Consider the following 17,250-nt stretch of genomic DNA (forward strand, 5'->3'; position numbering starts at 1 on the left):
GATGGTATGGCAGTGAGAGCAGGAAGATGATATGGCAGTGAGTGGAGGGAGATGCTGTGGCAATTAAAGCTGTGAGATTATGTGGCAGTGAGAGCAGGGAGGTGTTTGCAGTGAGAGCAATTAGATGGTGTGGCAGTGAATTGAGTTCAGGGAGATGGTGTGGCAGTGAGAGCAAGATGGTTTGGCAGTGAGAGCAGGGAGATTTTGTGCCAGTGAGAACAAGGAAATGTTGTAGCAGTTTTAATTATAGTTTAAAATACCAAAAGTGACTTTTCAGGGACTTCTCCATTGAGTTTTTCTAATGTTTCATTTTATACTTCCTTTTTCACTATTTTGTTTCTTTTCTCTCAGTTATAAAATATAAAAAGGTGCATACTAGGAGTGACTCATCAGACTAAGTTGTTATCAATTCAGTTCTTTTTAATGTTTCATGTCTTACTCACTTTTGCCTATTTGTTTCCTTTTTTCTCAAGGTTATATAACAAGGTCGAGGTACCTAGGGGAGGTATGGTAAAGCCATAGCTACTGACATAGAGTTGTACCACCAACTTCTATCATGTACTAAAATAAACAACTAGTTTACTTAGCAAGACTTAGCAACAGCCACGCATTTTTTTAACTGGAAGTGAATAAGTATATTCCCAGGGTACTTAATCAACCTCCAACTGTCCAGGAAATTACTTTTTTACCTCCGACCTATTTATTCAACCTCCCAGGATACTTATTCAACCTCTTGGGAAACTTGTTAGTAAGTAAATTATTTAAGTGAACCAAAAATTGAGCCATCTGATTGGTCAATTCTAGGCATAGGAGTGTTGTTTAAAACAACAGGAGTGACTGATGAGATTCAGTTATTTTTTGTGGTTGGTTTCTGAAATGTTTCATGTTGTTCTCACTTTTGTCTTCTTGCTTCATCTTTTCTCAGTTATATAGTATAGTTTATACCAGAATTGACTGATCAGACTTAGTTTTATTCTTTTTTTTAGCATTAGAAATAGTTAGGTTTTATGTACTACTTATTTCTCAGAATTTGTTTCTTCCCATTTTTATAGCACTGCAAAAATACCACAAGTGACTGATCAGACTGAGTTCTTATTACTTGATATTGGTTATGACATAATGTTTCATGTACTACCAACTTCTACCTATTTGTTTCTTTTTTTCTCACTTTCATAGAGAACTTTGTACCAGAACTTGTGTCGCATTAAGAGCTGGAAGACAGTGTGGCAATGAGAGCAGGAAGATTGCATGTTTGTGAGAGCAAGGTGTGTCAGAAACAGCAGCGAAATTGTGTAGCAAAAAGAGCGGAATCGGTGTGGCAGTTAGAGCAGAGTGTTAGTGTGGCAGTGAAAGAAGGGAGATGGTTTGGCAGCAGAGCTTGAAGATGGTGCGACAGAGAGACCAGATAGGAGGTGTAACAGTGAGAGCAGAAGTTGCTGTGGCAGTGAGAGCTGAAGTTGCTGTGGCAGTGAGAGCAGGGCGTAGGTGTGGCAGTGAGAGCAGGGAGATGGTGTCGCAGTGCAAGCAGGCAGTTGGTGAAGCAGTGAAAGACGTGAGATTGCATGGCAGTGACAGCAGAAGTTGGTGTTGCAGTGAAAGCAGGAAGGAGGCGTGGCAGATGATGTGGCAGTGAGATGGTTTCGCATTGAGAGCATGGAGATTGTGTGGCAGTATAAGCAGGAACATGGTTTGGCAATAAAAAAGGGAGATTATGTTCCAGTGAGAGCAGGAACGACTGGCAGTGACAGCAGCGACATTGTGTGGCAATGTCAGCTGGAAGATAGTGTGGCAATGCAAGTTAGGGATAGTGAGGCAGTGAGAGGAGCAAAATAATAGTGTGGCAATGAGAACAGGGAAAAGGTGCGTCGGTGAGATCAGGGTGTTAATATGGCAGTATGAGCATTGACATGGTGTGACAATGAGAGCAGGGAAATGGTGTGGCTGTGACATCAGAAAGATGGTGTGGCAGTGAGGGTAGGGAGATTTTGTGGCAGTGACAGCAGAAACATGGCGTGGCAGAAAGAGAAGGGAGATGGTTTGCCAGTAAAAGAGGGAAATAGTGTTTCAATTAAAGCAGAGAAATTGTGTGGCAGTCAAAAAGGGAGTTGGTGTGGCAGTGATAGCAGGGATTTGGTGTTGCATTTAGAGATAGCAGATGGTATGGCTTTGAAAGCAGAGATTTGGTGTGGCAGTGAGTGCCACGAGATGGTGAGGCAGTATGAGGTAGGAGATGTTGTGGCAGTGAGAGCACTGTGTTGGTGTGGCAGTGGAGGAAGGAGATGGTGTGGCAGTGAGAGCAGGAAGATGGTGCAGCAGTGGGAGCAGTCAGATGGTGTAGCAATGAGAGAAGGGAGATGGTGTGGCAGTGAGAGCAGGAAAATGGTGTGGCAGTGACAGCTGTAGTATGGTCTGGCAATGAGAGCAGTAAGATGTTGCATAAATAATATACTACATGAAAGGGATTTGAAACCACCGGGAAATTACATGGAATGTAATGCGTTGTTTAGCAACGTATGCAAGTTGCCTGCAAAATGAGCAAAATGAAGGATCTTTACCGCAGTTTACAACTTATAATTCATGTCTTATATGACCTATTGCTAAAATTTTAGGACAGACGAAGAGATCAAGGTCTTCGCTATCCATTGATACCTGAGGACTGCAGCTATGGTCTGTATGAAATCCTGTCCTGAAGTGTATCTTTTAAGTTGTCCTAACTGTCACTTTTGTTTCGTACCTTTTTTCTGAGGCTTTTAGTTTACTCTTCTATATAAGTGTAGGATCATTGAATTAGCTACAAAACTGAGGTTAATTCACCCTTTTTAAAGAAAAATAGCTCATCACTATAAATCCAGAGCTAAATGCCGTCTGATAAAATACTTTTTGCTTTTACCCTTAACTCAATAACTTCATATAGTTTAGCCTTCAAATTTTTTAGACTGATATATGATTCAATTGCGGAGTCTAATAAGGTATTTTTATATTTGCACTTCACCATAATATATAAATTTGAATTATTTTCTATTTTCACAGGTGGTATGACTCAAACACTTCATATACCATATTCCATCATAGACACAGAAAAATTTGTGTGTATTGTGCACTTCAGATATAATATTTTATTTACTAAGAAGAAAAGGATTCTTAACCTGTAGAAATAAACTCATTTTATTGTCATGGTTGTACCATGTAGTGTATTGAGTGTAAAGTAAATTATTTTTAAAACAATATATTGTAATTCCTTCAAATGAAACAATTACGCTTTAAAAATGTGTGTCACATAGCAACTACACAAGGGACAACATCAGGACAATACTTGAATTAATTTTTGGCCGATATAGTACTATACCTCTGCTGGAGTCATTAGTCGCAAGAAAATATTTAGCAATCAAAAGAAGGTAGTGAAAAAAAAATTTGGAAATAAAGTTGTGAAGGTTGCCCTGGGAAAAATCCGCATAGTGCAGAATCATGCAAGTTTAGCAAAACATTAAAAGTACATCTTTACAAGAGGGCTGGATTGAGATGAATCAAAAAGCGGCTGAGACTCTCATATTTTGTAACATGCAGCTTAGCAATAATTTGACAGTAGTATTGCATTCATTAGTAATAAAAAAGATCTCACTTATAAACTTAATATATACACTGGCAGAGAAGTCACTCTTTCAAAAGGAAATGTTTTTAGGAATAGACAAGGTAATTCAGTAGCATAGTGTTAAAACTAACAATATTCTACAAAACAGCATCATTGTACATGATATTACGATACACATGCATACTTTGAATTCAAAATAAATGACCATGTACACTACTACTACTGTAAGAGATTGTGTAGCATTGCTTGACACAGAACCAGTTCTAACTGTGAGACACTCAAATTGCAAATACATACAAGAGAAGCGAGCCTGTTGCACCATAAGCAATGATTACAGACACACTCTTAATTCTCTGATGTCCAAGGATTTTTCTTATCAGTGCAAGAGCAATATCAGCATTCAAATCAATCTTTGCTGGCTTAGTAAAGAGCATCTCAAGAAAAAAGAGACTTGAGATCAACAGTTCATAAACAAGAACAGCTCATAGCACAATTGCAAGAGAAAACAGAGGAACAAAACACAATAGTATCAGTCAATGAGTCAATGGATGGTGACCTAATCACAACAATGAGGCAGTATCCTAAAAATGTATCCTGAAAATAGTTTGCAGTCAGTCTTTTGAAAAACCAGTACTAAAATGCAACGCAAAAATCAAGGAAACATTTCCGCTGGCACCCCAACATCATGAAGTGGTGCATATTTCTCCAGCACAAATCATCAAGTGCATATGAATTACAATGCTCTAGTTATGTCATTCATTTGCCATTACAAAGAACATTATGTGATTATACATATTACTATAAAAGTACTTCAGGTTTTTCAGCAAAGTTCGCACAAGCAACTAATATCTGATTCCAAAATTTAACTTTAGAACAATATCAGAAGCATTATTGGTTTGATTGCTGACAAAAAGTACATTAAGGAGGACCTGCTTTATTGCAAGAATAGTGGCGATTTGATTTGATATTGACATTGAAGACATCAACAACTATTTGTTGAAACTAGAAGTGAAGTACAACATTAAGCAGGAAAACAATCACGCTACCAACATACAAGCACCAACACTAGCAAAAACAATGCTTGTCATAATGATTTGAGGACTCTGTAATCACTTTACTTTTCCTTATGCAGCTTTCCCATCAACCAATCTAACTAGAGAACAAATGCTTCCTATTTTTTGGAAGCAATAACAAGATTGGAAACATTTGGTTTTAAGGTCACCGCCATCACACCAGATGGAAACTTTGTCAACAGAAGGTTTTTTAAGCTAATAGGTGACAACTCTGGTTCTGTGACGCGTACATTTAAAAATTCTTTCAGTGAGAACAAGAGGTGCGTTTAACTATTTTATGATGCATCACATCTCATCTCATCAAGACCACTAGAAATTGTATAGCAAATCAGAAAAGACATGAACGTAAGAAAGCAACATGTATCCACAAACTATATATACTATATGGTAATAATTATCATTTTTTTAGTTTAATTGAAAATCTGTATTATGGGATCACGTGAAGAAGCTATATGAGATGACTCTTTCTAATAATGGCTTCACAACACTTCCAAAATTGTAGCACGAGCACATATTCTCAAACAACTATTCCAAAATGTGAGTAGACTTGGCTGCTCAGGTAACATTTATTCTAAAAAATAATGGTTAATAATTGCACAAAATAATCTTCAGACACTCAGTTCAATCGTTGCTAATGCCATTAGGCTTTTTTTCAAAGAGGATGCAGGGGAGACTGCCATATTTATCGATAGATTCAATAAAGTCTTTGGTATATTAGATTTCAAGAATGACTCTCATTATCTCATAAAGAGAAATTATGACAAATCACCATATAGATGTGGCAAGACAAGAGATTAGAGGTAATATTCAATTCGTAAATCAATTATCATCTAAATTCATTTACAGTGGCTTCAAAGTGTGTTTCTTTTTGTCTGAAAGAGTGAAGAATAGAAGCCAAAGAGCAGCAGGAAATGAAAGCAAAGGAAAGACACAAGTTAATGCTAAGCACAGAAACACTACTAGGCAATAGAATCACTGGTAAGTTGTTAAACACAGTAATAAGAAGTAATAATTAATTTCTTTTTAGCACTTTAGTTATAGTAATAAGAATAATTGATTTCTTTTCAGCACTTTTGTTTATTGACCTAGTGAAGTATCTATTTACTATACCAAGTGTGAAAAGTTTCTTTAGCTAGAAAATTTCTTAAGATCGGCTTGAGAGATACTTTCGCAGGCAAAGAAGGAAATCAAATGAAAACCCTTCCGCTCAAAAGTTCATGATAAATAATCAAGCCTTAAGAGTGGTTAATTCTATCAGAATTGACACATCAAAGGGCAATACAAGGGGTACATGGGCCAAGCACTTAAGCACTTTTGCTTATAAGCACTTTAAGCACTTTTTGTAAATGCTTGAATGTGCTTGTAAGCATTAATCATATTGCAAACACTTGTGCTTGACTTGTACTTAAGCTCATTTTAATGTAAATGCTTTAAAGAACTTTTAAGGTACTTTAAAATTTAATTAATTAATTTTTTTTGATATTTATTAGATCGCAAAGAGATGCAATATTTCTGCAAATTTCAAACATTTAGCATGCATTGTTTTAACATATTAGTCCTTAAACTTATGAGTCAATACAATATAATGAAACCATAACTTTAAAACCTTTATGAACTGGATTTTGCTCACACTGTGTAAATAGATCTCATTATTGTGATTCTACCTTATGTTGCAATGCCAGCTAATAACCTCATTTTGCTGCCATATAGCGACGTGTGAAGGACAAGCTTTCACCACTGAATAATGACTATTACAAATGGTATACTCTCCATTTCATCATTTCAGCAATTAAGATTAGAACCACTATGGCAATAAAACTCACACCACAAGTTAGCAAAATTCCATTGATTTTTTATATAATTAAAAAAAATAATTCCAGTCTTTCTGACAAACTTAGGAATACCTCATGAATGTTGTTAGTTCCCTATGAATATTAACAATTCTGTAATGAATATCATTTTGATTCTATATGAATAATAATGAGTTAAAAGGAAGTCACATGACTGTATCCATGGAAACAATGGTAATAATGATGAGGTTTATTATGATGACAATGATCTCTGTGAAGCACCTCCCTTTAATGGCAACACAGAAAGTAACCATAGTAACAGAAACTTGCCAGCGGCATATACCTTTCATATCAAAATAATTTTACAATTATTAGAACAGCAGTGCCAGTTTTTGTACTCACTGTATTGCTTCTACAGCTGAGGATTAAAGCAAGTGAAGACTATGACAAGGACTCAGCAAAACTACTGGCTATCACTGAGTACAGGGCCACCTACATCGAGCTGGTCAGCATGACAGTCTGAGATGTATGAGCTATGGCTTCTAGAACTTCAGTGGACAACCAATATAAAATTAATATAATTATCATAATCATTATACTTTACAACAAGCATAGAAAGAGAGCAGATATAACTTAAAATTGCAGAAAGGAAAAAACTTAAAGTGTAACTAACATCTTCTACATAGGCAAGAATGGTACAGGGGGAGATGAGTGAAAAGTTAGCTCTAAGTCTTCAGTTCATAAAATCTTGAAGACTTGCAATTACAGTGCTTAGAGAGAGATTCAGAGTAGTGTCGCGATACTAGTCTCAGAGATCTACGTTAGTAGTTTATTCCTTGATGATGACAGAGGGGGCTGTCTGCAGTTATACCATAGTCTCTAATATCTATGGTTATACAGTGAATTGAAATAGAAAAATTTCATGGTGTTGGAAGTATAATGAAGTCATTATTTTTCTATGGGTTGCTGATTTGATTAGTCTGTTGTGATCATTCTGTTTTATTATTATTATATAGAACAGAATGAGACTCTTCAGGAAATACAATAATTATTTGGGTGTCAGCAACTGGCTACATCCCTTTTTTGCATGCAATTCAAGTGGCCCATTTTTCTCACTGTAGCTTGGAGTGTACAAAATAACTGAGCAATTCTAGTGACAGTGTGTTGGCAGTTGAGAGAATATTCTTTGATCAGGTCCACATGGAGACACACTTATGACAGGAGTGAGGAAGGTTATGAGACACCACCTGAAGGTACATGTATCATGGAAATAGTGTTTTATTATTAATAATGTACAATAATAAGATCAACTGATGACACACATAATGATAGTAGTAATGGAGCAGGAGAGACTAGTGTTACAAATAACTAATGTTAGCTTAAATACATCAATATGCACATAATATACATGTATGTAACACAAGTATAAAGAGCATACCATATAATCCTTAAGTAAAAGCTGGATGCGAATAAACGCCGGGTTAGCAATAGAATGGAAGCATAAATATGTAAATCTAGCCCAGGGACGTATCCAGTTGGGGGGTGCTGAGGTGCTTGAGCACCCGCCTTATGTCTGGGCTCAGAAAAAATTATTGAAGTTCTGGACTCTTGCATCACTACCAAGCCTCTTATTAAAGTTATCTAGTACACTGATTATGATTTTCAGCAGTTTCCAGTCCTTGAAAGAGTAGTCAAAAGTACCAGTATGCGAGCCAGTATGCTTGAAATCATAGAAATGATCTTGACCCCACCCGTAATTTACAAAAAATGAAAAAAAACGCCGTTTTAACTGCTAGAAAGTAGGCGTGGCCAAAATTGCGGCGCGCTTGGCGCGCCTCCTACTTTCCTTCTCCATTGCATTCTGTCATACATAGTGGACCCCAGCACCCCCCTTTCCAAATTTCTAGATACGCCCCTGTAGCCTTGTAGTAACTAAAATACTTCGTAAAATACTTCCATTCCTGAAGTCAAGTGCATGAGGTCCCCAGTTCAAATTCTGCTTTGGGCCCAAGTTTTCTTTATTTAAAAAAATTTTTATTGAGGTTCAAATGCCATTTTAGGAAATATATGCCTGGGCTTTTATTGAAGGATATGGTAGTTAGTTATAAATGTAAATGCAATTTGATTTGATTTTATTTCTTCATTTTTAAATTTAGAGTACAATTTTATTTGGCAAAGCCATTTGTGAAAAAACAGTATATTGACGTAACTAGGATGTGTGGCCAGGAGATGGAGTCTAAAGTGATGGACAAAATATTCTTCAATTAACAATAATTTTTATTATTAATAATAGCACTCATGGAACTTTCACACTGTCTTTATGGCCTCTTTCTTTAGCCTGTTTAACTGATATAAATTAATTATTTAATAATTTGTTATTATTGTAGTTCTTGATTCAAAAATTATTAATTCTTAATAATTAATATGAATGGTGATTTTGAAACATTGAATTCGTAATTGCTAGTGCAACTCTACATAATTATAGATCATTATGTGTCTAATAGCCTTTGTAAGTTAAATTTGTGGATTAAAAATATAAAATGTCAGTATTGCTATATTGGGATATTTTCCCAATATTGTATTCTGACTTCATTCATTCTTAATACTGCGACAGCTGAACACCAGATCAAAGATAAAATTTAAATACATGCTGTGATATTTAAACAATTTGACATGTAAATACAAGGAATAATAATAAAAAAAATGAAAAGTACCAGCCTATTGAATGAATAACTGAGAAAACAAATAATGCAATGCAATAAGTTTATGATTGACCAATAGCAGTTGCTGTCGGTTCATCCACAACAGCCACGCCTGCATAGCTCCTTCCTAAAGGCAGGATATCTTGGGCCACTTTCCAGGTCTTAAATATAAAATCATATATCTCAATATTTGGTAGATTAGTGATACCATCATCTCCCCCAATTACATACAAGAGGTCATAAACTACAGCAGCTGCTCCGTTTGGTCTAGAAGTTAACATATCAGGAATACAAGACCACTTATTGGACTGAGCATCGTAACACTCAACACTTTTCCATACATTAGGGCCGTCATGGCCTCCTATGACATACAATATATTATCAATGATGGCCACAGCCACTCCACTTCGTCTCTGGGTCATCGGCTCTATGGTTGACCATTTGTTAGTAATGCGATCATACACTTCAACCGAGTTAAGGCACTGGCCAGTAATACCATCATAGCCTCCAACAGCATCAAGGAGATTATTTATAACAGTCACGCCCAAACTAGAGCGCCTTGTGTTCATATTAGCAACTGCTATCCACTGCTTGGTTTCTAATAAATATAGAGATAGTGTAAATAACGAAATTTATGAGGTAAAAATTTTTGTGCTAAACCATATTACCGAATGAACAAAGATTTAAACATGGTTGGTATACCCATCACTGACAATAATATTAACAGGGTCTTACCAGGGTTGTATTTCTCTACAGTGTCTAGTCAATTGTTACCATCAAAGCCTCCGATGGCGTACATCTCTTCTTTAAGGACAGCCACTCCCAGTGTGCTCCATCTTGAGAGCATTGGCTTGACATAAGACCATCTCTCAGTATTTAAATCAAGTCTCTCAACAGAGCTATTAAACAATGACACTAATTTAAAAAGCAAAAACCTTTTCCTTTTTATTAACGAACTCGAAATTTCCCATTAAAACCTCCAACAGCATACACAGAATTATTAAGAACGATAATACCACACTTGCATCTCCTTGACAATAGCTTTGGGCCATTATGGCAGCTGTGAATGATGACATCAAATACTTCAACATTCCTTATAGCCTTAGGGGCCTGACCACCAACTGTTACTATCAACTGTGGCATACCAATTCTCTTTCTAGGCAGACAGTTAGACCAAGTGAGTGAGGTACATTCATGAGGAGGAAGGAGATGGTACTTTAGGGCATCAAAAAGAAAGTCTTTACAAGCAGGGTTGGATTGTTCCTCACTGACTTGATGAATGAGATACTCGCATTGTAAAAATAAGAACCTCACGTGTTTGAGGAGTTCGGGTAGATAAGTTATTGGTGTTGTACTTGGTCCATGATATGATGGCCTCAAACACGTCCTCTTCCAGTAATATCCCAAGTTCTGTGCTCGATACCAGCTCTATGACATCAGTATGAGAGAGGCAATAGAACTCCTCTGATTCCATCACTTTGGAGAAATGTTTCAGTGCAAAAGCCTGAGCAATAGAGAGAAGATCGTGGCAAAAGTAAATGTCAGCAAATGCTTTGATCCCGAGACAGTTGGTTGGGTGGAGTTGGTCCTTTAGAAAATCACAAGCGTCTCGAACCTCACTGAGTTGTAAGAGGTTAGCAGGTGGCAAGAGACTTTGTACATTGTCTTCGCTGACCTCAATAGACCCAGTGTACATATACTGAAATAAAAGGCTCATGGCAGTTGGCTCAACTTCTTTCAATGTAATGACTTCTTGTTTACTTTCTGATAGCTTAGCTACAAAGGAAAAATTGTAAGATTATAGAACCCTTAGTGTTCTAAGCAATGGATATAATTACATAATTTTTTGATACAAGTATGGAGGCCAGACTACATCAAAAATACCATGTTGCAGCATACCGTATGGGTAATAAATTTCGAGCCCATTAAATTTTTTGTTTTAGTAAAAAGCTCTTAATTTTTTAATTTTTAGGGGGCTAAATTTCACATTTTTGCATGTACACTTACATTAAGTCATAGATTTTCATTAGCTGCGCATGCACAGTGAGCATTTTCATGGTATTAATTTTGTGGTTAAAAAGTCACCCACACAAACTGCAAAATTAAATACTCAACAAATTTTGTACCTATATGGTAGTTTTCTTACTATGCTTTGTTTCGGCACCTTGGGCTTTGATTTGCCTTTGATGTGGAGAGATTCTTGCTGTCAGTAATTTATATTGTGGGTGGATACTGTAAATTTTTCACTGAAAATAGTCTTAGCGCCTAGGGGTCTCTATAATATAATGATAATTCTACAATGCCTATTTGCAATTGACTAATCAGATTGACACATTGGGGGTAAGTAAAATACATGTACCTTGTGGACGTCTGGAAACAGCTTATAGACCTAATTTCCCGCAATGATTTATTAATAAAAATTTACTAGAATTTATTCTAAATAAAGAGCGAATGAGTCATCAAAGCATCACAATGACAAAACCACGCCTGCTTGTGTGACAACAAAAATTTGAGGCTCAACAGAAACTAGATATGCTGAGATTTAAACTGAAAAGCTCAAATATCTGAAGATTAAGGATAAATCTTTAGGTCTAAATTCCATTGTACAGGATTTTACAGCCTTTGTCCACTTTTCAGGACCAGCCTTCATTTGAAAAGAGAGCTAAAGAGTCTTAACTGCTGGTCTTTTCTCAACAGAATTATGGTATCCAACAATACAACAAGTATAAACCATTAACAGAAGGAAAAAACAAAGCACAGCTGAAAAACCAGCAAATTTAGGTGCATAGGCAGCTGCAGGATTACAGAAGTAGTTGGGCAAAAAACGGCACGTGAAGTGCGCCGCAATTTTGGCCACACCTCCTTTACAGCGTGTATTTTGGGCGTGTTCTCTACAGTGTACGCCCAAAAGACGTGTCTCAAAATAGAGCTGATTAGTATATCTAGCTATAAATTTACCTAGCCTTACACTACATCAAGCACTAAGATCTTTTGTATTATGAGTGGCTTTGAAAGAAGCCAGTTGAATAAAAGAGAAACTGAGACAGAGAGAATGAGAAAAAGTAGTCTTGTCAAAAAAGTGAAGGGGTGGGGCGACGAGACTAGAGAAAGAGAGATTACTGGAAAATAACTTTAGAACTAGGATGAGCCTGAGCAAACTTGATGACTGCATCCTCAAGGTTATCCCACAGTATATTGGAAATATCCCTCTCAATGTGAAGAAGAGACACATTATTCAGCCTGTCTTGAGACATAGTTGACCTGAGATAAAACATTATTCTCCGTAAAGACGAAAAGGATCTCCCTGCTGATGCAGTAGTGACCCCAATGGTCATTGCTACTTGGAGGGCCAAAAAATGTGGAAAGCACTCCTTAGCTTCATATAAACATGGTGTATGGTAGAAAGAGGAGATGCTTCCTTTAAAAAAGTTGTAGCTGTAATTACCTCTGATGTAACATCATCAACATCAATTTCATAGTGACGAAGGAAAGGTAACAAGGAAGAGACTTGAAGAAAAGAGGTTGATGAAGGAACTAGAGACTGAAGTGACTTTAGTAGGGACAAATTTGTCTTACTGAACCTGTTGTTAAGCTCTCCCAGTAAATTATCAATGGTGGCATAATATACTAAGGTATGATACTCCGTAATATTATCCCTCACACCAATAGTTGGTGCAACAACTGAGTGAGGGGTAGTTGCCTTTGCCATCTTGATCTGATTTGGAGTGGAGTGATGGTAACGTCCAGATTCTCAGCCAGTTCAACAGCAGAATCCCATATTTGCTGCCGCTCAGTTTCACTCTTTAGAGTTTCCAAACTAGCTTTAGTAGACAAAGCTGCTGCAGCATAGTTAATGGTCCTCGACTGAAGTAAGTTACAGAGATTCCCTGTGGAGAAAATCTTTTCAAAGAGGGTAAGAGGGAGTAGGAAAGAGAAGGATTTGACTTGGTAAAAGAGTCCCCTTGCTTCAATAGCTCGAGTGCCACTATCATCAGACATTTGTTCCAGAGCTGCAATAACGGCAGTAATGGTAGTCTTAACTGCCTTGATTGAAGCATGTCTGCTTGACCATCTAGTGTCACTCAACTTAACAAGTTGTATCTCTCTCATTTTTAACTCTTTCTGTTTTCTGAGAAGAATACTATGTGGTACAGAGGAGGACATAAAAACATACAGAGATTCAAGGAGAGCAAAGAAATCAGAGGCAAAAGACAGAGAACGACAGCAGTCAACTAATGCAAGGTTGAGCTGATGCGCATGACAGTGAATAAACACTCAACTTAACAAGTTGTATCTCTCTCATTTTTAACTCTTTCTGTTTTCAGAGAAGAATACTATGTGGTACAGAGGAGGACATAAAAACACACAGAGATTCAAGGAGAGCAAGAAAATCAGAGGCAAAAGACAGAGAATGACAGCAGTCAACTAATGCAAGGTTGAGCTGATGCGCATGACAGTGAATATATACTGCCTTAGGATTGTCTTCAAGGATTCTAGTACGAACACCAGTTAATGAGCCACTTATGACGGATGCTCCGTTGTAACATTGACTGACACAATCTGCAATGTTTAGCCCATTTTTGGTGAGTACATCATAGATGTATGAAGTGAGAGCAGCAGCATTAAGTTCTTCACAGTTGGAGTAAGAGATAAATCTCTCATGAATGACTCCCTTTAGGACATAGCGAAGAATGAGAGTTAGTTGCTCCTTTTTACTAATGTCCTTAGTCTCATCTATCATTATAGTAAAATAACGTGCTTCCTTCACTTCATTGATGATGTAATCCAATACACTCTTAGCAAGGATTGAGAGCATACTGTTCTGGTAGTCATGGCTATGAAGGGTAGCATTTTTAGGTCCAGATGTCATTCTGCTTTGAAGTAATTCAATGTGGCGAGAATGAAGCTTGAGAAAACTAAGGAAATTGCCAACATTGATAAAAGAATCATCGTGCCTACTTTGGCATATAGCTCCCACTCCCTTTTCTCCTGTAGGGCTCTGTGCATCAAGACTTATCCCATTCTCTTCCAGTATAATCACTATCTGATAGGCTGTGGGAAAGGAAAAAGATCTACCTGTGAGTAATAAAAAGTAAGGGTGTTTAAATTGAAATTGACAGGATCAAAAGACTACAAAAATTAAAAATTGTATCAGTCAAAAGAGATCATTCAGAGGTTATGCTTGTACTTTAAACATACCCAATTGGTAGTGAAGCTCCCTCCCTTGTACTTATGTCACCTTCTTCCTCCTCATCCTCATCTCCTGTGCTCAAAGGAACATCTACAATGTACATGTACACAGAGTTAGAGACAAAGCATGTACATGAAATAATGATAAATGTAACAAAAGGAAATCTAACATGTACGACAGGGCAGGGGCGTTCCAGCAGGGGCTGAGGTGGGCTTGAGCACACCCCTCATGGCTGGGCTTAGAAAAAAATTACTGCAATCCTGGACTCTGGCATCACTACCAAGCCTCTTAACAAAGTTATCTAACCTCCTGATCATGATTTCAGCAGTTTCCAGTGCTTTAAGGAGTGATCAGAAGTCGTCAGATGTACCAGTATGCTTGAAATTATTTTGACCCCACCCATAATTCAGGAAAATGCCATTTTACCGCTACAAAAAAGGGGTGTGGCCAAAATTGTGGCACACTTTGCATGCCCTCAGCACCCCCCTTTCAAAATTTCTAGATACCCCTGCAGGGTTATGTTACTTACTTACATGAACATGTACAATTTATGTTGTGTAGAAAGTTTGATCAGATTAACACCAAAATTAATTTTGATTTTGTGCAAACTCTTGTTCTGATCTGAAGTTCCTGTACTTACAGCAGTGTTGTATTAGTTAACTATAACTAAATCTTTTTTTAGTATAGCAAAATTGTAAATTAGTTAACTAAACTATAATTCTTACATTTGATGTCAAAATAACTAAAATCGAAACTAAAATGATTTTTAAAAACTAACTAAAATAGAATTAACAGTTTTGTACTAGTACTAGCCACACCTACTTTTTAATTGAAATCTACTTTCATTTGACCAAAATTGACCCTTTGAGAGGGTACTTTTCTTAGTGGGGCATGCTAGATCTTTATGATAATATTTGAAATTGCTATGAAACAACGACTTTTTTGCCTGGTATTGTTTGGTTTGTAATAACTAAAACTATAACTATAACTAAAAGAAAATGGTATCACATAATCATAACTAAAATAAATAGGCTGAGGCTTCACTATAACTAGAACTAGAACTAAATATACCTTGTTCTAAAGTACCATAACTAAACTAAAATGTAAATCATGAACTAAAACAACACTGACTTACAGATCAATTATTGTAAGTAATATAACCCTGTCATACATGTCAGATTTCTTTTCATTACATTTATCATCATTTCATGTACATGTACATACTTTGTCTCTATATCTTCCTTTTAATATTTTTCCTGATACATGTATACACCATAATTGCTCAATTAAACGTCCAGGCGTTTATTTCTTAACAGGAAAAAAATTGAAGTAAAAAAGAAACAAAAAGCCTATAGCTAGGGGATTCGAACCCATGACCTTCTAACTTTCCTAACTGTACTCGCTATCTGGTACAATCTAAATCCTAGGGCACATATACTGGGTAAAATACCAATAAAAATAATAAAATGGCATGTGTATCTATAGTTAAAAAATATTTGTCATGGGGGTTTATTTTAGCAGGGCAATTATTTGAGCAAATATGGCAAGTGGATTCTGATCAAAAAAATAATTTGGATTTTCAAAAAAACAAAACTTGCCACAATGTAAATGTATTCAATAAAGTACTGCAACACCAGTAAGGAGCTCTCCCAGTTTACGGAAAGTCTTAGAGCAATAAGTCATAAGAAACGTTTGGACAAATGTTGGATCTAAAGAAGAGAGGTATTATGTACACCATTACATTATACATGTACATGTACATGTATTCCCCCTATACAATGTCCTGTACATGCATATAGTACCTGCATATTTATGGAAAGTGGGCCTATTGAGTAGTTTATAAATTCCAGCTTTTATGAGCACTTGATTGTCGTGCTGCTCCTCCTCAAATATGACATTATTATCAGAGTCTGGGTCGGTAAACCAAATGAACATGTATGTGAACATGCAAGTGATATTACATGTATATTACACATAATTAATAAAAAAAACTAGAACATTTACATGCAAATTTTGGGAATGATACGTAACGTGTACAATGTGTTTACATTGAAATGAAAGGATGTGCCAGCTGAGACTTTCTTATTAAGAATATACCATTATTGGTTTCTCTTCCTCTACAAGTGAAGCAGCTTATGTACATGTATACACAACAGAATAACTGTATGTAGATTGGGCTATACCGAATGACAAAACAAAGTGACAGTAAACTGAAAAAAATACAAGCATACATGCAGCAGTCATGCACATGTACTAACAAAATGTCCATGCATTATAAAAAAATCATACACACCATACATGCATGTACATGTACAATGTACATGTACATCCATGAACTGAATATCTTATAAAATAATTATAATACTGTAGGAACATGTACATACAATGTTATTTGAGGAAATAAATAATAAAACAAACTAATTATAAAATAAGATAGTTAATGTGAAAAGAACGATATCCTCTGAGAGACTAATATTCAAGTCATGATTATAAGCTGAGGGCATAAACAAACAGATATCATATTGTGAAGACATATGTATATGTACAGTTACAGCTAGTACACATGTTTGTACTGAAAAGAAATTAATGTGCATAAATTATTGAAAATCTGCAAGTTTCACTGACTCAATGTTTGCATCTATATGTATACCCAAACTACATTTAATTTGGCATTAAGAAAATTCAAATATGCCTTCTTATACAATTATATAATGGTGCTGCCTTAAAATGATTGATTTACTTGTACAGCTTCAGGTTAGGTACCAGGACAGGGACATTGCTCTCCTCATCTCTTAGTTTGCTATCTCAAATCGTCTAAAAGGAGAAAGGGTTGGTAATATGTCACAAGACTCTAATTATGTTGTAATAAGATGAGAGAGTACCTCCGAACAAGTAGTATACATGT

At 36.3% G+C, this 17,250-nt stretch overlaps 1 protein-coding gene and 1 pseudogene across 1 annotated transcript; both read right to left on the minus strand.

The window, feature by feature from the left end:
• Window positions 1-9,208: 9,208 nt before the first annotated feature.
• Window positions 9,209-12,408, minus strand: LOC100635523 (kelch-like protein 3; annotated as a pseudogene).
• A 403-nt stretch (window positions 12,409-12,811) lies between these two features.
• Window positions 12,812-14,748, minus strand: LOC109581585 (zinc finger MYM-type protein 1-like). Its single transcript, XM_019995840.1, has 3 exons — window positions 14,745-14,748; window positions 13,522-14,230; window positions 12,812-13,295 (listed from the first exon to the last, which is right to left on the minus strand). Exons 1-3 carry the CDS (start codon window positions 14,746-14,748, stop codon window positions 12,812-12,814), a joined length of 1,197 nt encoding a protein of 398 aa, XP_019851399.1.
• Between the last annotated feature and the right edge of the window lie 2,502 nt (window positions 14,749-17,250).

This window comes from Amphimedon queenslandica, unplaced genomic scaffold (assembly GCF_000090795.2).
Source record: "Amphimedon queenslandica unplaced genomic scaffold, v1.1 AMPQUscaffold_13431, whole genome shotgun sequence".
NCBI lineage: Eukaryota > Metazoa > Porifera > Demospongiae > Haplosclerida > Niphatidae > Amphimedon > Amphimedon queenslandica.